At 40.2% G+C, this 23968-nt stretch overlaps 1 protein-coding gene across 4 annotated transcripts in view; it reads left to right on the forward strand.

The window, feature by feature from the left end:
• SGK3 (serum/glucocorticoid regulated kinase family member 3) overlaps positions 1 to 23968 on the forward strand; it is a 125808-nt gene that overhangs the window by 83930 nt on the left and 17910 nt on the right. For all 4 annotated transcript variants that reach the window (XM_058668697.1, XM_004588026.3, XM_004588025.2 and 1 more), the window contains 6 exons: positions 2447 to 2530; positions 9200 to 9272; positions 10913 to 10988; positions 18103 to 18190; positions 21555 to 21604; positions 23611 to 23668. In XM_058668697.1, coding sequence (XP_058524680.1) covers positions 2447 to 2530; positions 9200 to 9272; positions 10913 to 10988; positions 18103 to 18190; positions 21555 to 21604; positions 23611 to 23668 — 429 coding nt within the window. The remainder of the gene's footprint in view (positions 1 to 2446; positions 2531 to 9199; positions 9273 to 10912; positions 10989 to 18102; positions 18191 to 21554; positions 21605 to 23610; positions 23669 to 23968) is intronic.

The raw sequence follows: 23968 nt of genomic DNA on the forward strand, positions 1-23968 counted from the left end.
GGAGTTACCTAACCCTTACCATTTGAGCCCCATGGCAGGTGGCTTCAGCTCTAGGGTTCATGACATGTGGGAGTTGAGGAAAGCTAATGACTTGAACTAGATTTTCATATCCCACTCTGCCTTCTAAGTGGAACTAGGTGCCCCCAAATGGTGGCTTTCTCCCCAGGTTCCAGGCAGAGCAGGGAAATAGCCCCTCTGCCTTCTGATTTCCCTTCTTAAACACCATCCCTCCCCCCTTCATGTGCTACAGCAAGACATTGCAAGGTGTGTTTGACCATTTTCCTCCCCTCAGGCCTTCCCTGGCTGCCCAAGTATAGCATTAAACAGTGTGCATGGTACAGCATTAAACAGTAAAATTGTAGAACATTTTTTTAAAAGATTTATTTATTTTTTTTATTACAAAGTCAGATATACAGAGAGGAGAGACAGAGAGGAAGATCTTCCGTCCGATGTTTCATTCCCCAAGTGAGCGCAATGGCCGGTGCTGTGCCGATCCAGAGCCAGGAACCTGGAACCTCTTCTGGGTCTCCCATGCGGGTACAGGATCCCAAAGCCTTGTGCCATCCTCGACTGCTTCCCCAGGCCACAAGCTGGATGGGAAGTGGAGCTGCCGGGATTAGAAACGGCACCCACTTGGGATCCTGGCACATTCAGGGTGAGGACTTTAACCACTAGGCCACACCACTGGGCCCCGGGTAGAACATTTTTGTACAAGGAAATTTTTAGCAGTATGGCATTAAAGGTGGATTAATATACTTTGGATGTCATACTGGAGTTTGTGAAGGATTCTTTTTTGTCTCCTGATTTTTACCTTTCAGCTGCTCTGGCCTCCAGGCACATTATCTCCTGCCAAGTTTGACAAACATTTATACATGGCGCATGGAGGTACAGCATGTTATCTCAGGTGTCCTTCACTTTCTTAGAGTAAAACTGTTACCATATCTTTCATGAAAGGATCAAGGATTTGGAATTCAGTCTCATCCAGCTGGCCCCAAGATGTGTCATGTCCTCAAATGCCTTTTCTAAATCATCTTGAGTTTTGTTGTTAAGATTTCTTTATATGAAAAGCTGAGGTTACTAAGAGGCGGAGAGAGATGCTTTGCTGGCTCGCTCCTCAAATGGCCACAATGGCCAGGGTTGGGCCAGGCCAAAGTCAGGAGCCAGGAGCTTCACCAAGGTCTCCCCCATGAGTGCAGGGGTCCAAGCACTTGCATCGTATCCTACTGCTTTCCCAGACTCATTAGCAGGAAGCTGCATCAGAAGCAGAGCAGCTAATGTTGCAAGTGGCAGTTTTACTCACTATGCTACAACAGCGGGCTACTAAGTCACCTTGTTGATTTACTGCTTCAGATTCTTCACTATTACTTATTGGGCAGGCTTTCTATGACCATCTTAGATAAAATAGTACCTTCACACCCTTCTTTTGAGTCTTTGTTTTGCTTACCCTACTTAATTCTTTCCACTAGCTCAATGCTCAAATAGAGCTGGGCCAAGCTGACATCAGGTGACAGGAGTCAGGAGCCTATGTCAGTCTCTCAGGCAGATACAGAGGCCAAACCACTGCTCTTCCAGGTGCATTAACATGGAGATAGATCCAAGTAGAGCAGTTGTGTCCCAAACTAGCACCCGTATAAGATGCCAGCACTGTAGGCAGCAGCTTAACCCGATATACCCAATGCTGGACCCAGTTAAGTTTTTAATAGCATTTCCCACCACCTGTCGTATTTGTGGTTCATTTATGTCTGCCTTCCTTACCTGGAATGCAGGGTGCTTTGAACCAAGCATTTCACCAGCCCCTGGTGCAGAGATGACAGATGTTCAATAACTATTGTTTGAATTCTGTTGAATGAAGAGTGATAATAAGTTCACAAGTTAGTTGGTGTGCACTAATTGATTCTATTCAGTACAAATAGTCTCTCCCTGCCCCCTAACACACTCTGTCCAGCCTCCCCAGCTCAGGGCTTACTTTATTCTGATGAACAAAAACAGGCATTGTGGGGCCTGGTGGTTTTGTGCAACATATTATGGTGCTGCACTTTAAGCCACTGCTTATGACACTGGCATTCTGTATCATGCTAGTCCAAGTCCTGGCTTCCTGGTAATAGTTACTGCTAAAAAGAAAAGAGGAAAATGACATTAAATGAACCTATTCTTAGGGGAAAAGAATCTGTTTTAGGGGAAAATATGAAGATAGCAGTGTTAGAATTCAGTATGTCTAAACAATGAGTAGGTAGTTATTCACTATCTTATTCTCCAAAAATATCATTTTATAACATTTTAAAGATAAAGTACAGCCTTTCGTGAAGATAAAAGAAGTGTTTCAGTTTGTATGTTCATGTTCTTTTAGAATCACAAGGAATACCTGTTCACAAATGTAAATGAAGGCTTTCTGTATTTAAATAACTAATAGTGTTTTATAATTAATTCTTTTTTTTTTGTCCCACAGGTTTATAAAGTTCTGGTCTCCGTGGGCAGGAGTGAGTGGTTTGTCTTCAGGAGATATGCCGAGTTTGATAAACTTTACAACACTGTAAGTAAGAGTTACAGAATTTCTAATTTCTATTTAAATCAAAGTACCTGAAAAAAACTCTTACATGAAGAAATGTATTTGAGGACCATGGCTTAATAGGCTAATCTTCCTCTTTCACTTGTCAGTGTCCTGTATGGGACACTGTTCCAGTCCTGGCTGTTGGACTTCACGTCCAGCTCTCTGTTTATGCCTGGGAAAGCAGTGGAGGATGGCCCAGGTCCTTGGTCCTCTCTACCTGTGTTAGAGACCTGGCTGAAGCTCTTGGCTTTTGACTTTGAATCAGCTCAGCTTCAGCCATTGTAGCCATTTGAGAAGTAAACTGGCAGATGGAAGAGCTCTCTTTCACTCTCTAATTTTCTCTGTAAATCTGCCTTTTCAAATAGTAGAAATTAAATGAATCTTAAAAAATAATGTGGGGGGCAGGGCGACAACTCCATGGCTAGCTAAATCCTCACCTTGCAAGACCCAAGATCCCATATGGGCACCAGTTGATGTCCTGGCAGCCTTGCTTCCCATCCAGCTCCCTGCTTATGATCAGGGAGCTTATGAAAGGACAGCAAAGCCTTGGGACCCTGCATCCATATGGGAGACTCATCAGAAGCTCCTGGCTCCTGGATTCAGATCAGCTGAGCTCTGACTGTTGCAGCCATTTGGGAAGAGAACCAGTGGGTGACAGAGCTTTTTCTCTGTCTCTATAAATTTGATCTTTCAAACAAAAATAAATTTTAAAAAATCTTTAAAAAAAAAAGAAACATGTTTGAGTGATGAAGCTAATGCTGACAGAGATCAGACAAGCAGGTAAGAGCAGGCGATTCTTTAAAACATTGTAACTTTGAAATTCTTACAAAAAAGGTGAAAAAAGACTGTTAACAGTTCTAAAGAAACTGTTTAAATGAGAGAACTAAGAGGACAGGTTGTTTTTTTAAGATTTCTTTGTTTACTTGAAAGGAAGAGAGGGAAAGAGATTCTGCTGCTTCACTCCCCAGTGGCCATAACCACCAGGGCTGAGCCAGGAACCTGAACTCCATCTGAGTGCCCCAGCACTTGGGCTGTCTGCTGCTGCTTTCCCAGACACATAAAAAGGGAGCTGCATCTGGGCCTGGCGCAGTAGCCTAGTGGCTAAATCCTTTCTTTGCATATACTAGGATCCCACATGGGCACCAATTCTTATCCCAGCTGCTCCACTTCCTTTGCAACTCCATGCTTGCGTTCTGGGAAACCAGTAAAGCATGGCCCAAAGCCTTGGGACCCTGCACTTGTGTGGGAGACCCAAAGGAGGCACCTGGCTCTTGGCTTCAGATTGTCTCATCTCCAGCTGTTGCAGCCATTAGGGAGTGAACCAACAGAAGGAAGATCTGTCTCTCCTTCTTTCTATAAAACTGACTTTCCTATAAAAATAAATGGATTTTTTTTTTTAAAAAAAAAAGGGAGCTGTATCTAAAGTGGAACATCTAGGACTTGAGTCAGTGCTCACATGGGGTGCCAGTGTTACCAGCAGAAGCTCAACCCACCCGCACCATATCACTAGCCTCAAACAGCTTAATATAAGTTTTAGTGCCATGCAATGTTAGAAATATTTTCTGCCCAGCTCTCTACTTATCCTTAGTCATGAATTGCTATAAAAATTATCCAGTTGTAAACTCTACACCTGAAAATCTTTCATGGGCCTATTCTCTTTTAATAGTTTTGTTTGTAGAGCATTCATTATTCTGAAATTTCTAGACAATAGAACCAAGGAAAACTATATTTAGAATTTTTCCAGATGTGGGCATTTAGTCTAGTAGTTGTGGTACGCAGATCGTGTATCACAGTGGCTGGGTTGAGTCCAGCTTCCTGCCAGCACAGTCACGGAGAGGCAGCCTGTGGTGACATCAGTCTCTGAGTCCCTGTTACCCACACAGGAAACATGGATTTAGCTCCTCATTCCTAGCTGTGGCCCTGGACCCAGCCCTGGCTGCTCCAGACACCTTGGAGACTGAATAAGAGCCTCTTTCTTGTTTGTCTCTCTCAGCCTCTTAAACGAATGAATGAATGAATGAATGATGTCTCTATTCAAAGATAACTATTACCATTTTATTATTTTCTTCTCTTTATATTCAATCAAACTAACTTTGTATGTTTTTTTAATATTGTTTTTCTGTATCTGGGGCAAGGGGAGAAATAAAAGGAGAAGCCCCGCCTAGCCTCCCACCCATCCCGGGTCCCCGATGTGGGGCATGCTCTGAGGGTCCTGCTCAAGCAGTTTTGACAGTTCAACACTCCTGAATTGCTGCCAATATCGCTGTTACGAGCACAATGAAATCTATCCAGAATCCACTGGCTGACGTAGTCTCTTCATGGTTTGAGTTCTGAGATCAGCAGTTCAGTTGGAGGAATCTCCAAAGAAACTTCGTCTAAGGTGATCCCAGAACTGATTCTTGTATGTACTTGCCAGTACAGGGTCCGGCGTAGTCTGTCACCCCAGTCAGCTTATGAACATGCTGGTCATTGCAATTGCTGGGTCAGTTCTGTTTCCAGCCTTGTCTTCCACACGAATCAATGAGTGTTGGAGCCCAGCCCAATCCTGCCCACTTCATACTCGGCCCTCACACAAACCAGGGGTAGCTGCAGCCTAGTCAGGGCAATTCCCCATAACCCCGACCAAACCTGCCCCCTGTTCTGGTTCCCATGCTTGCCACTATGTGCTACAGAGTTGTTCAGTCTGTCGCACATCCCATTTAGCTCTTGTACGTGTCAATGGGCATTGAAGCCTAGTTCAGCCCAACCAGCCCTACTGTCCAGCCCACACACATACTGGCGGGTGTCTTTCTGCCTAGCCACCTCTGCCCATGTCCTGGTTTTTATGCTCTCCAGGTGGAATGGTAACCCAAGATATATGGTTTTAAATGTTGCTCCATAAAAGGACATTGAGGCAGTCCTTTCTCTACTTTTGAAACTAAATAATAGCCAATTAGAGTATCTATGGATGTCTTCTGTAATTTTTTTCTAAATAAAAGTGTTTATAGGACTCAGCACAAAGAAGGGTAAATTTTTAAAGGTTTATATGTTTATTTGTTTGAAAATAGAGGTACAGAGAGAGAGAGGGGGGAGAGACAAACTTCCATCTGCTGGTTCACTCCCCAAATGGTGAAGCCAGGAGCCTGGAATTCTGTCTGGTTCTCTCTAGATGGGTGGCAGGCGCCCTTGAGCCATCTTCGCTGCTTTCCTAAGCACATTAGCAGAGAGCTGGGTCAGAAGTAGAGCAGCTGAACCTCAAACAAGTGCCCAAATAGGATGCTCTTTCCACAGGCAGGGCCTTAATCCATTGAACCGTAACGCTGGCTACTGTACTCTGTGAATTTCTAGTGAGTTTTGAAAATTGCTTTATAGTGGAGGCTAGGTAAAGGTTGAACTACTTGCTCTATGTAAGTCTTACATGCCCGTTATCTCCATGGTCAGGCTTTTTGGCAAGTGGGAAGGTGTGTACGAATCTGACTATAGCCATCAGATAACCTAGGTTATAATGATGTAAAGATAAAACGATAATAGTCCCTTTCTCTTTCTGTATCATATACATACACACAAATGCACATATACTTTATATGAACTTTTTAGAAAAGATAAAATTTTACACAAAGAATTTTAATTGAAATTTGAGACTTTGTTTCAAATGTATATGATTTCTTTGTATATGATTCCTTCTGATTCTGCCTCTATGGTGCAAGAGAAAAAAAATCAGGAGAAAGGCAGTGATTGTGTTATTTAAAGACTATAGAAGTCAGGTTGAACTTGACCTGGATTTCCCTGAGTTCTAAAACGTGAATTTTTTCTCTGTGGCCCTTTAAGAACAAAAGAAAAGACAGAAGGTAAAAATTTCCAGTCTGTAAACATTTTTCTGGATATTGCAGGCAATGTGCTATTGGTATAGAGTGATGAATCAGTTCTTCTGTTCTTTGTATTTCCTGTCAGTTTTCAATGTATGTGTAGTTTTGTCATCATAGTTGCTAATAAGAATATATAGTTCTCTCCTATTTCAGTTAAATAAATTTACATAGATAATATCAGATTTATTGACTTTACTATCTTTAATTTATGTAACTTTACCTTCTCTAAGGACAAGCAGATCTTATCAACGTATTGGAATTTCAGAGAAAAATACATAATATGAACCTAGAATGTTGAATACTATAGGCTTGGAAGAGTGGAAAGGATGAAAGAACTTTATATAACAACAAGTGAGGGGGTCCCTGCACAACAGTTCAAGAGCTAAATCCTCACCTTGCAAATGCATGGTGGGATTCCATGTGGGCACCAGATTGAGTTCTGGCCACTCCACTTCCTATCCAGCTCCCTGTTCATGGCCTAGGAAAGCAGTAGCAGTTGGCCCAAAGCCTTGGGGCCTGCACCTGCATGGGAGACTCAGAAGAATCTCTTGGCTCCTGGCTTTAGATCAGCTCAGCTCAGGTCAGCTTGGCCCATTGTGGCCATTTGGGGAGTAAACCAGTGGATGGAAGATCTTTCTCTCTATATCTCCTTCTCTCTGTGTACCTGCCATTGCAATAAAATGAATAAATCTTAAACTATTGTCAGTGTGTCATGTAGATAAAACATCTTGTTTTTCCATGGTATTAAATGATAGATAATGTGTGTTCAGAACTTACACACCAAATTCTAGTTAGCACTTAATATATGATTTATGTTAATCCGTCCACCAAATCTAGACTATAATTGCTAAAATTATCCACATTTTATAGACAAGAGAATCAAAACAAAGAAATGCTAAGTAATAGATTCAGATACTAAGTGTTTCATTGGGACAAAAATGAGTGATTAGTCTGTAGCATTTTATTGGTATAATTAAATAATGTGCATTTGATTTAAAAAATATATATTTTTTTCTGCCTGGCACAATAGCCTCGTGGCTAAAATTGACACCTTGTATATGTTGGGACCTCCTATGAGTGCTGATTGTGTCTCAGCTGCTCTACTTCCCATCTGGCATCCTGCTTATGGCCTGGAAGGGCAGTCAAGGATGGCCCCACCCCTTGGGACCCTGGATTCATGTGGGAGACCCCAGAGGAGGCTCCTGGCTCCTGGCTTTTGATCAGCCTGGCTCTGGTTATTGCAGCCACTTGAGGAGTAGATCAATGGATGGAGAATCTTTCTGTCTTTCCTCTCTGTATATCTGCCTTTCCAATAAAAACAAGCAAATAAATAAATAGAACTTTTTTTAAAAGGAGTATTGGGGATCCAGGGCCCAGCGGCGTGGCCTAGCGGCTAAAGTCCTCGCCTTGAAAGCCCCGGGATCCCATATGGGCGCCGGTTCTAATCCCGGCAGTCGCACTTCCCATCCAGCTCCCTGCTTGTGGCCTGGGAAAGCAGTTGAGGACGGCCCAAAGCTTTGGGACCCTGCACCCGCGTGGGAGACCCGGAAGAGGTTCCAGGTTCCCGGCATCGGATTGGCGCGCAATCGGCCCGTTGCAGCTCACTTGGGGAGTGAATCATCAGACGGAAGATCTTCCTCTCTGTCTCTCCTCCTCTCTGTATATCCGGCTTTCCAAAAATAATAAAATCTTTAAAAAAAAAAAAAAGGGTGGGTATTGGGGATCCAGTGGGACCTGGGTCATTAGGCCTGGGTCCTTAGACGTGCCTGCTTGTTGAGTGCTGCTCCATGAGCCCCAGTCCTGTGTGGGAGGGTGCCATGTGACTCGGGTCCTTGGGCCCACTGACACGGTGGGTGCTTGTTCCATGAGCTCCTGGTGCAGGCTGGGTGGAGGTGGTTGTCCAGCAGAGCCCAGGTTTCTTGGCCCGAGTCCTTGGGCCTGCTTGTGAGAACTGGTCCTCCTCAGTGGAAAAGATGGAGCAGTGGACAGCAGGCCGTGATGCAAGTGGAGGATGTGGCAACCCATTAGGACCTGCAGAAGACATCTGATACAATGCCAGAGAAAAGAGAACAGAACAAACTGGACAACTACCCCAGCCAAATGATGACAGCAATACTCCGGGTGAATGGAGACTCTAAGGTGGACTATGTCAGCCAGTGGAAATTGGAAGAGTTTCCTCATTCTTGGACTGGCAAGATCAACAGCATTTCAGAACTATCGAAACTACTTGGGCAGAACTCTCAGAGCATGAGCCACGTTGGGACCCTGGGTTGGTGTCATGTGGCCATTCCCCATCCCCGGATACTGGGGCAGTTGGGAGGCTGGGAATGGCTTCTCCTCTTACCTCCCCACTTCTGCCAGAAATAGGAAGAAATAGTTTGGAAACAGTGATCATACCTACTTTTCCCTAACCCTCAATCCTTCTTACCCTGATCAACTATGTAAACATCATCAAAAATAAAAAAAAATTAAGTATATCTTTTTTAATAATGATTTTTCATGGTACATTTCCATTTAAATAGAGATTTGTCCTTCCACCTTCTCTAGTTCCTCTCCCCCACACTGTTTCCCCTATATTACAGTAATATAGTCCTTCAGCAGTCACAAGTCTATCATTTTCCTGTTTAAATGTATCATAATAGTGTAGGTATAGACAGTAGTAGAAAGTCCAGCATCCTGTTTGATTTAAAATATTTAGAAGTATAATTGTGATAGATTATAAAAAGGATTGTATTTGGGCTTGGTACATGTATACCCAGAAGACTTACAGTACTTACTAATATACATGATCTTTTTTTAATTCTAGTTAAAGAAGCAGTTTCCTGCTATGGCCCTGAAGATTCCTGCTAAGAGAATATTTGGTGATAATTTTGATCCAGGTAAGTAGTAAGTTCATAGGTTTATTGCTAAATGATGGTTAAAATTTGAAAAAGTAGGCCCAGTGCAGTAGCCTACTGGCTCAAGTGCTTGCCTTGCATACGCCAGGATCACATATAGGTACTGGTTTGTATCCCGGCTGCTCTGCCTCCCATCAGGCTCCCCGCTTGTGGCCTGGGAATGCAGTCGAGGACTGCCCAAAGCCTTGAGACCCTGCACCCACATGGGAGACCTGGAAGAAGCTCCTGGCTCCTGGCTTTGGATCAGCTCAGCTCTGGCCATTGCGGCCACTTGAGGAGTAAGCCAGTGGATGAAAGATCTTTTTGTCTCCTTCTTCTTATAAATCTGACTTTCCAATTAAAAAAAAAAAAAAAACCTTAAAAAAAATTGAAAATGTAGTTCACGTCTTTATTGCATTGTATAGTGGCACAGGACCTTAAAAAAGTTTATCTCATGCTCCATGAAAATAATGCTTCAGCAGGTGCTGTCTGAGGCATATTTTAAACATTTCATGTGTTATAATTGATTGGATTTTTGCAAGAATCCTGTGAGGCAGAAAACATTGATTTCATTGCAAGTTTACAAGCAAGAAAACCGAAGCACAGTTAGACATGAATTTGTCCAGTGTTATGCATCAGTATAAACCGTGGACTTGGAGGTTTAGTTCGAGCCTATGGTTTCAGTTTTGAGTGAATGAGCAGAACAGATAGATTCAGGTGCTGTCATTTCTTGGGCTTTCTCTGCCTCTCATACTCATTTTAAAAAACCAAACAACAGGGCCTGGAATGGTAGCCTAGCAGCTAAAATCCTCGCCTTGCACGCACCAGGATTCCATATGGGCGCCAGTTTTTATCCCAGATACTCCACTTCCAAATCAACTCCCTGCTTATGGCCTGAGAAAGCAGTAAATGATGGACCAAAGCCTTGGGACTCTGCACCCACATGGGAGACCTGGAGGAAGCTCCTGGCTTCTGGTTCCTGGCTCCAGATTGACTCAGCTCCAGTCGTTGCAGTCACTTGGGGAGTCAGTCAGCAAATGGAGGATCTTCCTCTCTGTATATCTGACTTTCCAACAAAAATAAATAAATCTTAAAAAAAAAACCCAACCCAATCTTCATTGAACCTGTAACAGCACTGTTCTACCATGCCAGTGTTGCCATGATGTTAAGCTCATTGGAGTTTCCCCAGGATTTATTTGGCTCTAATAGGAGCTCTCTTTGAGCTGCAGGCTTTTCCTCATTTGATCTGAAATGACAAGTTAGCACAGATTTATTTTAGTACAAAAAATTTAAAACTCCTTGTAGCTTTTTATACTATGCATTTTCTACGACTATTTTGAAGCCCCCTGTTTGTGAGAGAGAAAGGGAGTAGAGAGAATGCATGCATTCAAAAATTTGGTTTTATTTACCAAGATTATTTACCAAAATAAACTTACTTTTTAATTTTCCCTCAACTTTTTGAAATGACCTCATAATTGAATTGTTTATTCCTTTATATACTGAAGTATTTCATACTAAATAGCAATGTGCTAAGCTTCTTAATGAGAATTCACTGTTTGTACATACTATTTTCTTACATTAACTGCCTTGATGCTAATTATTTTCATACAAATAATCCTAATTGTCTCTGTTTGTCTTTACAGATTTTATTAAACAAAGAAGAGCAGGACTGAATGAATTCATTCAGAACTTAGTCAGGCATCCAGAGCTTTACAATCAGTAAGTTGTTTTCATTATGTTCCACAGGGACAGAGAAGCCAGACAGACCTAAGGCCTCATACAGGCTTTATCCATCCTGTGCAATATAATTGTGCTTTAAATTAAAAATTTCTCATTTTATATCGTATTATATATATACCATTTCCCGTGGTATTCTTCATCTCCTTTTCACTTTATCAAATCAATTTGATTAAGTTAGTGAATTTCTAATGATTGGACATTATATTTATTCGTGTTTTATAAAAAACTATTTAAAAGTATCTGCTATGTGAATTGAGAATATAATGCTAAGTAAGTATTATAACTATCCTATAGATGCATGGTCTCCTAGTCTGGCAGGAAAAGCAGACTTATGCACAAATTATTGAGGCTAGAACATTTTTATGATAGAAATGCCGACAGATATAAAAAATTATGGCCAACTCTTAGGGAGATTAGGCATGGCTTCCTGGGAACTGAGTCATAAGGAATCTTTGAAGAAAGAAATGAGAGCATTTGCAGCACAGGGAGCACCTGGGAGTTCATGCTTCCTTAGTAGACTGGCAGCACGGGAGAGTGAGGAACGGGGGTCCCATCAGAACTCCGTAGGCATGTGTGGTAGAGCCACAAACTTGTTTTGTGTTTTCATTTTCCAGTCTAGTTTGGTTCATACATATTCATTATATTTATTGTGATCAGTACTTTGCATATGTTACTTACAGTGTTTTGTATGTATAAAATAGTCTAAGAAACAGAGGATAGCATGAATTAGCTGGGGAACTTTTCCACAGCTTGTTTCTCTGTAAATGTGAAGCTTGCCTTCTAGGCAATGTTTGGAACATGAAACACCTGATTTTGAAAGACTGTATCTGGGTAGTTTTTTTGAAGTGGTAATTAGCATTTGTCTAGTTTGTTACAAAGTCTAGAGAAGGCTTTGATCATTTTGAGCAAATTCTGTGAGTTGCCTTTCATTTGATTACTTAATTCAGTTTACTGAACTGAGTGAAGTCCTGGCGCTGGGCCTGTTGGAACAGCATCTTCCTGGCAGAGATTTCTGCTGATGCTCTTGGGTAAGGCAGAGCTCGGGGCGCTCCTGTACTTGCAGCAACAGCAGGGTAGGCAGTGTGGTAAGAGGGTGTTGTTTCCATTCAGAATGTCCAGCAGGTGTGACGGGGCGAGAAGCTGAAGGGGCCCGGCACCTCATCTCCTCCACCCGGTTCATTGCTCAGCTAGGAGGCTCTGGCTGTGGGCTCTCTTTGTGATTATCTTTAAAACTTCAGCTTCCTTTCTCATTTCTGATTTTTATTGTAAGCACCAGAATTTTTTTTTTGAAATGACACATTACTGGCTTTGTAAAAATAGAATTTATACATTCAGAGCTTGAGTGTTATTGCTTCTTTTGACAGGACCTGGCATGGAAGCAAGTGTATAATAAATGTGTGGCCAATGTTTCTCCTGGTATTTTAAGTGTTAAACACTCTAACATTATCTAATAACTGTCCATTCTAGATCTTGACCTAGTATGTAAAGATGTTCTATTTGACATTAAAATTCAAATGAAAACAATTCAGTTTTTTTTCAATGTATATATACATGTAATGTACATGATTGTAGGGATACAACTCCGTGGATTTGTGTCATCACTGTTCCATTAAAAATAGGAAACAATTCCAACATTTCAAAAATAAATAGCCAAGAGATTTTTAAACTTCCCTTCTTTTAAAAGCAGAAATTTTAAATATTTTTTATTTATTGGAGAGGCAAAGAAAGAACGAAGCGGAGACCATTTCTATCCAAATTCTTATTAACAACTGAAACAGAAGGCAGGAGGGGGAACTCCATTCAGATCGCCCACCCAAACCCTTGAGCCATAACTGCTACTACTCAGGGTCTACGTTAACAGGGAATTGCAGTGAAGAGCCAAAAGTGAGAACTGGATCCCAAGTATTCCAATATGTTTGGAATGTGGGTATTCTAACTGGCATTTTAACCAGTAGACCAAACATCCACACTTATACTTAATTTTTAATTGACTTTCTTTCTTAGTTAAAATATGTCATTTCATATTTTCTGGATCTTACCTGTTTAGTTTTTAAAACTCTCTTAATGTTCACATGCTTTCTGTGAATCATCAGTCTATTTTAAAAGTAGTTTGGATTTAAGGAAGGTGCCAGTCATCAAATGTATCTTTAGCACCTGCAGTGTCCTTGACATTATTGTGAGTGAAATGCACTTTAAAAATAGTTGTGCTTTGAAGGGGAATGTGTTTAACCTAGTAAATAACATGCCCACACCCCACATCAGAGTACCTGGTTCAGTTCCTGACTCCATCTGCCTACTAAGTCAGACCCTGGAAAGCAGCAGTAGTGGCTCAAGAATTGATGACATGCCACCCTTATCCAGGACCTGAATTATATGCCCAACTCTAGCTTTGGCCCTGACTTTCACCATGGGGAGTAAAACAAACACAAAAAGGCATCCCATGGGGATACCAGTTCGAGTTCTGGCTGTTCTACTTCCAGTCCAGCTCCCTGCCAATAAGCTTGGGCAAGCAGCAGAGGAAAACAGCTGAGGACAGCCCAAATTCTCAGACTCCTGTGTCCATATGGGATGCCCATGAGAAGCTCCTGCCTTTGGCCTGGTCCTGCCCTGGCCACTGTGGCCTTTTAGGGTGTAAGCCAGCAGGATCTCTGTCTCCATTCTCCTCTCTCTGTAACTATGGCTTTCAAATAAATAAATAAATAAGTACTTTTTTTTTTTTTAAAAAAAAAGCAGAAGCAAAATTCCTGTCTACTGTTGCATAGAAACTGTGGCTGTCTCTAAGTGCCTTTTCTTGTTTGTTGGAGAGAAAGATCCTACAGCTGGGCCTGGGCCAGAATGATGCTGAGAGCCAGTTACTCCATCCCACCCTAGAATTTGAGCCATCCTCTACTGTTTCCCAAGTGCATTAATAGGAAGCAGGATTGGGTCCCAGGCAAACAGTACACAATGAGATATCAGAAGAGAAATGGACAGAACACACACATAATGTACAGAAGAGGAGATACAAATGGCTTGTTGTCATTTCCTGTGTGATTAACAAATGAAATAGAAGGGAAAACGCCTTGATTTTAATTGTAGCATAATGTACAGCAAAGCACCCAGATTGTGACTAGAGCTCAGTGAATTGAGAGAATGTGAGTACTCTTGAGTTGTCCCAACCAGGACACCTAGGCCGAGAAATAGTGTTACCAACAACCTGAAGCCCCTTGTACACCTCCTCTCAGTCCATCCTTCCTGCTTTTCCAGTGTTTACCACCAGGTTAGTGTGCTTTGTTTTTCTACTATATGTTCATGGAATCACTCAGTGTTTATTCTCTGGTTTTCAGCCACATATATGTTGTTGTTTTAGCTACAATTTGTTCATTTCCATTCCTGTAAAGTATTCCATTGTATAAATATTCCACAATTTATCCATTATACTTAATACAGACATTTGAATTGTTGCCATTTCTTGGCTATTATGAGGAGTGTTTTCATTATATCTCTTGGTGCTCGTATGCAGAGATTTCTTTGTCTTTCAGTACAACTCTTTAGTTGTAGGAGGGATAAATATATATGTGTATATACATACATATATGTGTGTGTATACATACATATACACACACATATATGTATGTATGTATGTGTGTATATAATAGTTTTCCAAAGTGATTTTACCAGTTGACACTTCCATTGTGATAGGTAGATAGGAATGCCTTGTGTTGCTTTAGTGTGTCTTCCACTAAATACTGATTAAGTTAACTGCTTTTGCTTTATAATACTGTCTATAATATATCAGATCACCAGAGATGGCAGTATAAGACACAACAGTTTCTGTATACTAAAAAAAGCTAGGAGAATGTTCAAAATGTACGTGTATCACTAAGAGAATGCATTGGTAGAGGCTCTGGAAACCAATTTAACAGACTACTTGAAGTGTTAAAATGATTTATGCTTTAGGTCACATAGTTTCGTTTTTGAAAATCTGTTCAGAGTATCATAAACGTTCCATTTTTATGCATAAAGATTGCTGATTGAAACATGGTGTACAAATAATATAAAAAATAAATAGAAATAAAAAACAAACATGGCTTACAGTAGTGAAATTGTGTAGTATAGAGTTGGAAATCATCTATTTGTCCTGAAGTGGAAAACTGTTCAATGTACAATATACTAAAATTTATATAACTTAAACCTCTGTCAACAGTGATCATTTACAGAGTTTGTAACAAACTGGAAAAATGATTCTGATGTAAGTTTTAGGTAAAAGGCAGGAAGATAAAACTAAGTATACCATGATCTTAACTATACAGAGAAAAAGATTGAAATAAAAAAACATATATATAATAAAATATAAGACATGTTGATAATGGTTTTATGGTAAGATTGAAGCTCCCTACCCCTACTTTAAAATTTTTTATTGAGATAAAATCAGTTAAGGATGGATTTCAATATTTTGCATAAACACAGAACTTTAAAAATGCTGTAGAATCGTCATCACTATCCACTGATTCTATCACCCTGTTTCATCTCATATTTTCATCACCACCTGAAAAGGAAAGTATATCACCAAATTTTCTCCTCTTCCAATCCTTGGTAACTAATCAACTCTTTTTGGATTGATCTGTTCTGGACATTTCATTTTAAATAAAGTGCTCTCGGTTACCTTTGTCCTGCCTTTGTTAATTTAAGAGATTTTTTTTAGGTTCATCTAGTTGTAACATATGTCAGTACTTCATTCCTTTTTATGGCTGAATGATGTCCCATGGTAAGAACAGCTTCAAGTTTGTGTATCTACTTATCAGTTGACAAATACTTGGAGTGTCTCTACTCTGGGCCTCTTAAAATAGTTTTGCTATAAATATTCATGCTTGAGTATTCAGTTGAACATACACCTTATTTATCTTGGGTATATACTTAGGAATAAAATTGTTGGGTCATATGGTAATTTTGTTTTATCTTTTCAAGAAATAGCCAGATTGTTTTCCAGACAACCTGCCCAATTTCACATTTTTGCCAGCCCTTACTTTGTCTTTTAATGGGATGGGGGACAGACTGGTCTTCTGCTACACATACTGGCAAACCAGGGGCGGGCCGGGTGAGGGTTATCGTGGGTCGCCCCAACTAGGCTGCAGCTCCCACTGGTTAGTGTGAGGGCCGAGTACGTGCTGGGCAGAACCAGACTGGACTGCAACACCCATTGGTTCCAGTGCAACTCGGGACTGAAAACAGAACCAACCCAGCAATGCAACCACCAGCTGATCGGGGTGATGGACTGTGCCGGGCCCTGTGCTTGCTAGAACATGCAAGAAACTAGTCTGGGAATACCTCAAAGTTTCTTTGGAGATCTCCCCAATCGAACTGCTGGACTCAGAACTCTAATCAAGAAAAGACAGAAGACAGAGCAGATCAATCATTCATCTCAGCTACATGTTAGCAGCGAAAAATGGGGCAAACGGAGACTTTATGATGGACCATATCAATCAGTGGACGACCTCATCGAGCGAAACTGGCAGCGATTCATAACTGGAGAACTATTAACACCACTCGAGCACATATCTCAGAGCATGCCCCACATCCGGGACTCGGGGTGGGCGGGAAACCGGGTGGGGCTTCTCCCTCAATATCCTCCTTTACCTCAGATACAAGATGGAAACAATATGGACATAATAGTATTGCCCACTTCCCTATCCCCCTGAACCTTTTTTTTTTTCTTTCTTTAACTGTAATTAACTATGAAAAGATTGTCAACAACAACACAATAAAATAGATTATATAAAAAAATATATACTTATTTGAAATGCAGAGTTACAAACAAAGCAGGAAGAGACAGAGAGATATCTATATGCTGGTTCACCTTCCAGCTGGCCACAATGGCTGGTACTGGGCCTGTCCAAAGCCAGGAGCCAGGACCTTTTTTCAGGTCCCCAGTAGAGGTGGCAGGTGCTTTTACGGCCATATTAGCAGGGAGCTCAATCAGAGGCAGAGCAACCAGGACAGTAGTACCCCTATGAGACTGCAGCATTGCAGGCAATAACTTAACACACTGTTGCCACAATGCTGGCTCATCCTTGTCTTTCTAAAAATATGTTTTCATCTTTTGAATTTCCTAAAATGAATGCTTATCTTTTGTATTGACTTATTAAGAACAGTGGGTAGTACAGGTGGCAGGTTTAGCAATGTAATCATTCTTCAGGATTGTCATTAGTTCATACACATCCCCTCTAATTTTTATTCATTTTTCTCTTTCTACTCTGGACTTCCTTGTTCATCTTCACTGTTGAATCCCACTGTAAATCATCTATCTGTGTGTGTATGTGTGTCTCCTTGGATATCTATCTTTTGCGAATTTAGACTGTGCTTAGTATCTGTGAGTTTTTAATGATTTATAATATTTTATGTATATAGATATAAAAGATGCTGTGCTATAGCTCCTGGTTTCTAGCTGGCTGCTAGCTGATACTCTGTGGACAGTTACTATAGCGATTTCCTCATTTCCCTGGTGGTAGATCCCTTGTGATGCATGTTTTGCTTCTAGTTTACTATGGTAGAGAATACTGCACTGGCATTCTGGTAACATGCCTGTTACCGGACCTGTGCAGGATTTGTTTTCCATGTATGGGTTATCCCTTGAACTGAAATTTCTGTATATATGTGTGTATATACATATACACACACAGATTTAATTTGTTATGTCTGTGTTTGTACATTAACAGTTTTGTCAAGTATTGCAAAATTACTTTTCAGAAAAGTTGCCTTATTATACATTCTTACCAACCATACATAAGCATGTCTCTTCCTCTTCATTCTTACTGACTTTTTAAGCTAGTGGGTATAAAGTTGAATCTTATCATTGTAAGTTGTATTTTTCTGGTTGTTAGTGAGGTTAACAAATTTGCTTGCTCTTTAAATTTCCCCTGATAGGGACTGCCTGTTTGTAAGTAGTGTTGCCTATTTGCTGGGTTTCCTACATCTGAAAAATTAACTTATTTCCTCATTTTGTTTAGCTTTGTTACTGTGTTAATATGGTTATTTCTACATTGATTTTCATTTCAAACAGGAGAAATGCTATAGGAATGTATTCAGTCATAATAAAGTTAAATTTTGTTTTTAGTCCAGATGTCAGAGCATTCCTTCTAATGGACAGTCCAAAGCATCAGTCGGATCCGTCTGAAGATGAGGACGAAAGAAGTACTCAGAAGGTAAAAGGAATGGAATTTTTTTTTAACAGTAAAAATACTACTATCCAGAGATTAAGTTAGTAGCAAATTCAGGACAACAGTTATTCTTTAAAATGAAACAATTTCATCCAAAGTAGCTTTTTTCTCACCTATAGAATAAAAATAAGCATACCTGTTACTAATTATGATTTCATATAGAATTCATAGAATATTTTATAATAAAAAAGATACAAATTAAAATTTTGAAAAGAGCACATAGTTAAGATTACCCGTATTATCAACACTCAGACCTAGCAATTTTGAATATTTTGTGGATTTTCTTTTCAATCCTGATGTTTCAGGGATTAAAAAGTGACAAGTTGGGCCCAGCGCTATAGTGTAGTAGTTAAAGTTCTTGCCTTGCACACGCTGGGATCCCATATGGGTGCCGGTTCTGATCCCAGCAGCCCCGCTTCCCATCCAGCTCCCTACCTGTGGCCTGGAAAAGCAGTCGAGGATGGCCCGAAGCCTTGGGACCCTGCACCTGCATGGGAGACCCAGAGGAGCTCCTGACTCTTGGCTTCGGAATGGCTCAGCTCCAGTGGACCATCGAATGAAGGATCTTCCTCTGTCTCTCCTCCTCTTTGTATATCCGCATTTCTAGTAAAAAAATAAATAAATATTTAAAGAAAAAATGACAAGTTGCAAGGCAGATATGTGGCACAACAGTTAAGATGCTCTTTGGGATCCTTGCGTTGTATTTGGAGTTTTTCGGGTTGGGTCGTGTCTCTATTTCCAGTCCAGATTCCTGTTACTGTGGACTCTGGGAGGCTGCGTTCCCAGGCCACAAGCAGGGAGCTGGATGGGAAGCGGGGCCGCTGGGATCAGAACTGGCACTCATGTGGGACCCCGGCGCATTTAAGGCGAGGACTTTAGCCGCTAGGCCACAGCGCCGGGCCCTAGGAGATTCTTAATCTTAAAATTTCATTGTCCTAGAAAGTAAGTTTGTGTCTTATTATGAAGACATTTCTAGGATTTATCTGAGGACGTTGTGTCAGAAACAAATTATAGTTTAATTCAGAGTATTATAATGGATCAGTTTACTGTTACTATTATGTAAATATAATACCTTTATAATTCAAAATTTATTAGACCTATTATTTATTATATACAAGAAAAAAGACTGGTTTGAAGGCCATTTTTCTTTGTATATCTTTTACTTGGTGTAGTGTTTTTGTGACTTTAAAGCTAATATGTTGCAGCATTACTGTACATTTGGCAAATAGATCAATTTGTATTTTGTAATGATTGGAAAGTAATCTTCCTTTTTCAGTGCCCTTAGAGAATTGTCAGATAAGAGAAAAATTTGCACTTTGACGTCTGTAATGTCATTGCTTGTAGGACAGCATAACACGGAAATTTTTATTTTACTTCTTTTGTTGCTGCTGGTTAGAACAAAACAGCAAAATGGAAAACACTGATAATCATTCATGAGAAAAAATAGTGTCTCTGAAAACCTGTAGAAATGCATTTTTTTAAAAAACAGTTTTTTTGGAGATAGAAGGAAAAGAGAAATGAAGAAAACTAGTGAAAAAACTCACAGGAAAATGCTAATTAATAAATAAAAATTTAAATGAAATATAATAGGTCCATAAAACTGTGAGCACTGTTGGGCATCATTGCTGTAATAATTGTATGCAGCTCTTTTGGGAAGCAGTTTAGCACTATCAAAAATAAGGGGCCCAGTATGATGGTTCAGTGGCTAAATCCTCACGTTACACATGCTGGGATCCCATGTCAACACCAGTTCATATCCCAGGTGCCCTACTTCCCATCCAGCTCCCTGCTTGTGGCCTGGGAAAACAGTAGAGGATGGCCCAAAGCTTTGGGCCTCTGCACCTACGAAGGAGATCCAGAAGAAGCTCCTGGCTTCAGCTCAGCTCCACCTGCTGCGGCCACTTGGGACTGAGGATTTTTCTCGCTGTCTCTCCTTTCTCTCTGTAAATCTGCCTCTTCAATAAAAACAAATTTTTAAAAATAAATAAATAAAACCACACTAGTTAAGAATGGAGGCAAACAAAACAATCCTTTACACATTAAAGGAGCAAAAATAATTATCTTGGTATGTGTATAATTTTAAAAAAATAGAATCCACTTAATTATCTACTACTCGATACTTTTCTCTATACTTCCTATCTTTTGAAAGTGTTTTTCAAGCTATTTGAGATGTACACACGCAAAACCCCATCTGCTGGTTCACTTTTCAAAATCCTGTAACAGCCGGGAGCAGGGTCAACCCAAAGCCATTATCCTAGTCCACATCTCCCGTGGGAGTGATGGACATCCAGCTATGTAATCGCCATCTGCTGCCTTCCAAAGTCTGTATTAACGAGAAGCTGGAGTCAGGATCAGAACCAAAATTCAAACCGAGGTGTTCCAATATGGGATGCCAGCATCCCAATTACTAGGCCAAATGACTGAATGTCCCTGAAGATAATTTTTTCAATTTTGGGGCAAGCCCTGTGGGTTAACCTGCCACCTGCAGTGTCAGCATCCCATATGAACCCTGGCTCCACTTCTGGTCCAGGTCCTTGCTAATGCACCTGGGAAAAGCAATGGAAGATGAGCTAAGTTCTTAGGTCACTTTACCAAATGATGCTCCTGACCTCTTCCTGCTTGTTACAGCCGTTTGGGGAGTAATGATGGAAGATTGATCAACTGATTGACCTCTCTCTCTCTGCATTTCCCACTCTGTAACTCTGACTTTCAAATGGATGAATACACCTTAAAAAGAAAATCTTAACCTTTGCCATATATGAAATGAAACCAGTATATAACATCTCATATGTAGAGTGAATTAGTCAGTTTTTAAAATATAAGCAACCACTAAATGAAGTTAAACAGTTTAAGAATCTTATGTAATCTATATAACTAATTTTTCATATTTTGCCTGCTACTCTCATGAGAGCCTGGCAGTTTTAGACCATTTGAAGAATGTCTTGCCTTTGTTTCAGAAAACATCTGGCTTTGAAGGGAAAACAAAAGTGAGAGAACCCCAAGTTTCCTTGTAAATAGGGTTTTAATACCCACTTCTGTGAGGAGCTTTGTCCCGTTTACTTCATTCATTTGCCAGTAGACAGCTTAATTTCTGGCTTGCCTTTGTCCTTAAAATTGCTTTTGAAAGTTAATATGGTAAGTCATTAAGCTTATGTTGATTATGTACATTTTTAACGTAAGTCTGTACATTTATAAAGAATCAGGACCTTAGGTTTCTGTAATGTGTCAGTACACCAGATGTCTGAGTTCAGTTATGGATATTTTATTTTAAAATGTTCTTCAATAATCTTCGATATTCTGATAAGAATGTTTCTGTTGTGTCTTTTTTTTTTTAACACCATCCAAACAGCTACACTCTACCTCACCAAACATCAACTTGGGACCATCTGGAAATCCTCAGTAAGTTTAATTTGTTTCTCACAATCCTCAAACTAACTTTTCAGAAGATTTCTCTTGAGAATGTGTAGATTTGTATAATTACACCAGCCTAGCTGGAGGCCTGTGAAATCTAACCGTACATAGTTGGAGTGAGTATAGTATCCTTTGACTCATTCACTGTGCTGGCTTTTCATTAGTTTGGTAGAGCCCTGAGCAGTTGTTAATTCACATATTGTTAATTGGATTGTGCTCTTTTGCACTGTGACTCTTCTGGTTTGGTAATTATGCATATAGAATATCTGGTGGCTGTGTTTCCCAAGGGACCATAAGTCCTGTGAGGTACTCTTAGACAAAAGCAGCCTCACAGGGTTACTTCACAGTCTGCCACTGCTTGTAATTTTTGCTGCACCCTAGTTGCTGTCTGGTTTGTTGCAGAGGAGTCATGCTGGATATTAACATATGAAAGGTTGTGAATCGTTATTTATACAAATTTTTTCCATATTCCCATATTTATTTGGGCAAAAGGGAAACATTTTGAGGAAGAGAGTCTGGAAAATAATGGGGTGAGGAGATGAAAGTCAGCTTCATCTCACTGTCAAATACAGTAGTTCATTGGGAATGAATGCCTGTAGTACCGGTAGTTCAAAGGCTGCTTTGTGGCTCAATTTGAGGAGTGCTCAGATTGATCAGAAATAGCTGGCACAGATTGGAACAGGACGTAGTGTTGCCATCCTACTTGCCCTTACAGGCGTGTTGGGTTAATTCTGAAATGCAGTTGTATCATAGAACATCATGCTGTCTGTGCCCTTTTATTCTATTTGGAGAATAAATGATAGCCATAATGGTCCAGGGATTGAGCCTTGAGACTCTTCAACGTCAGGAGATCAAGAAAGAACCATTAGTGAAGCTGAGAGAATGATCAAGGGGATGAGGAGAAAACCAAGAATATGATGTCCTTGTGTCAGGAAGAAACTGTCTTGATGAGCTGAGAGTGTTTAACTGTTAGTGTTACTGACACAAATGTAACACGTTGACAAAAATTGAAAATTGACCACTGGATTTGATGAGCGGTTTTGGAGGTGTGGAGGAAACAATTTGCAAGAGAACACTGTAAACAGGTGTAGACAGAGTTTACACAACTCAAGGGAAATGAGATGGTAGCTTGAAGTAAAAAAAAAAAAGTCCAAATAGCAGGTTTCTGAAGAAGAAAAATGTCTAAATTGTGTTTATCTATTAAGCTTGTTGTTTAATCTAACCCTGATGTTGCTGTCACATTTGAATTTACTGTTCTGTTTGTAATTAAATCAAGGAACTTTCCAGTGTAAGTGGCGTCATTTCCCTTTTGCTTAGTGCAGTGCAGGACTTCGGATTGTATTGAAGGATGTAATAGCTCTGTAGGCTCAGCTTCCTCCTTCTGGTGCTTTTGCAGTCCGAGCTGCTTTACCTGATAGGTTACCTAAATATAAAAGAGGTCTTCCTTCTGGCTTTTCTGTTTCTGACTCACCTATGTCACCATCAGTGAGAATAAGCCAAGCGGTCTTCTGTCTTTAATGACATGATTTCCTTTGTTCAGTAAGTTTTCTTAGCATCATTACTGATGTTTCAACCAGTAACTTCCAGGATAATCACCAGATGCTAGATAGCTCTAGGGATGTATTGCGGATTTCTCAATTTCCTGAATAATAATGCTGATGAAATTCAGTTAATAAAATTGGTTTAGCTAGATGCTGCTTTAAAATCAAAAGTATATACAAGAATGTAGACACATCTCTATGGAATTAGGTCTAAAGAGATCACTGAAGTCTTAAAATCTTAAGGAGCATATAATTATGAAGTACCTCATTGAGACTGTTGGTATTGCTGTTACATAGTAAAGGTCAACTTCTACCAGTGTGAAAGCTGGGATTCATCATACTTAATACTTTGTACCCAACTTTTACTTGCTGAAGAATGAAATGCTATGTAATGTTTAAAAGTTAGCATTTTTCTGATTTCTGGGAGACTGATTCTTGTCCTTGTTATTTTAGTGCTAAACCAACTGACTTTGATTTTTTAAAAGTTATTGGGAAAGGCAGCTTTGGCAAGGTAAGAATGTCTTTATTAAAAAGTACTTCTGGGATGCATTATTGTATGTGTTAACTACTGTATTTTTTTCATATGCAGGAGATGGAGTTAAGATACTTTCTGCACTGTCAAAATCAGAATAGGAAAATTAAGGAGATTAAGTATCTACTTAAATTCAGAAACAAAACTCGTTGTTTAACAAATATGTGTTGAGCATTTATTTACAGTATACCAGGTACCCTTGCAGACCCTGGTTGAACAGCGCTGGTGTGGTCATTACCTTTGTGATGTTTGTATACTTGTTGGGGAAAGAGTCCATAA

The sequence above is a fragment of the Ochotona princeps genome, chromosome 9 (genome assembly GCF_030435755.1).
Source record: "Ochotona princeps isolate mOchPri1 chromosome 9, mOchPri1.hap1, whole genome shotgun sequence".
NCBI lineage: Eukaryota > Metazoa > Chordata > Mammalia > Lagomorpha > Ochotonidae > Ochotona > Ochotona princeps.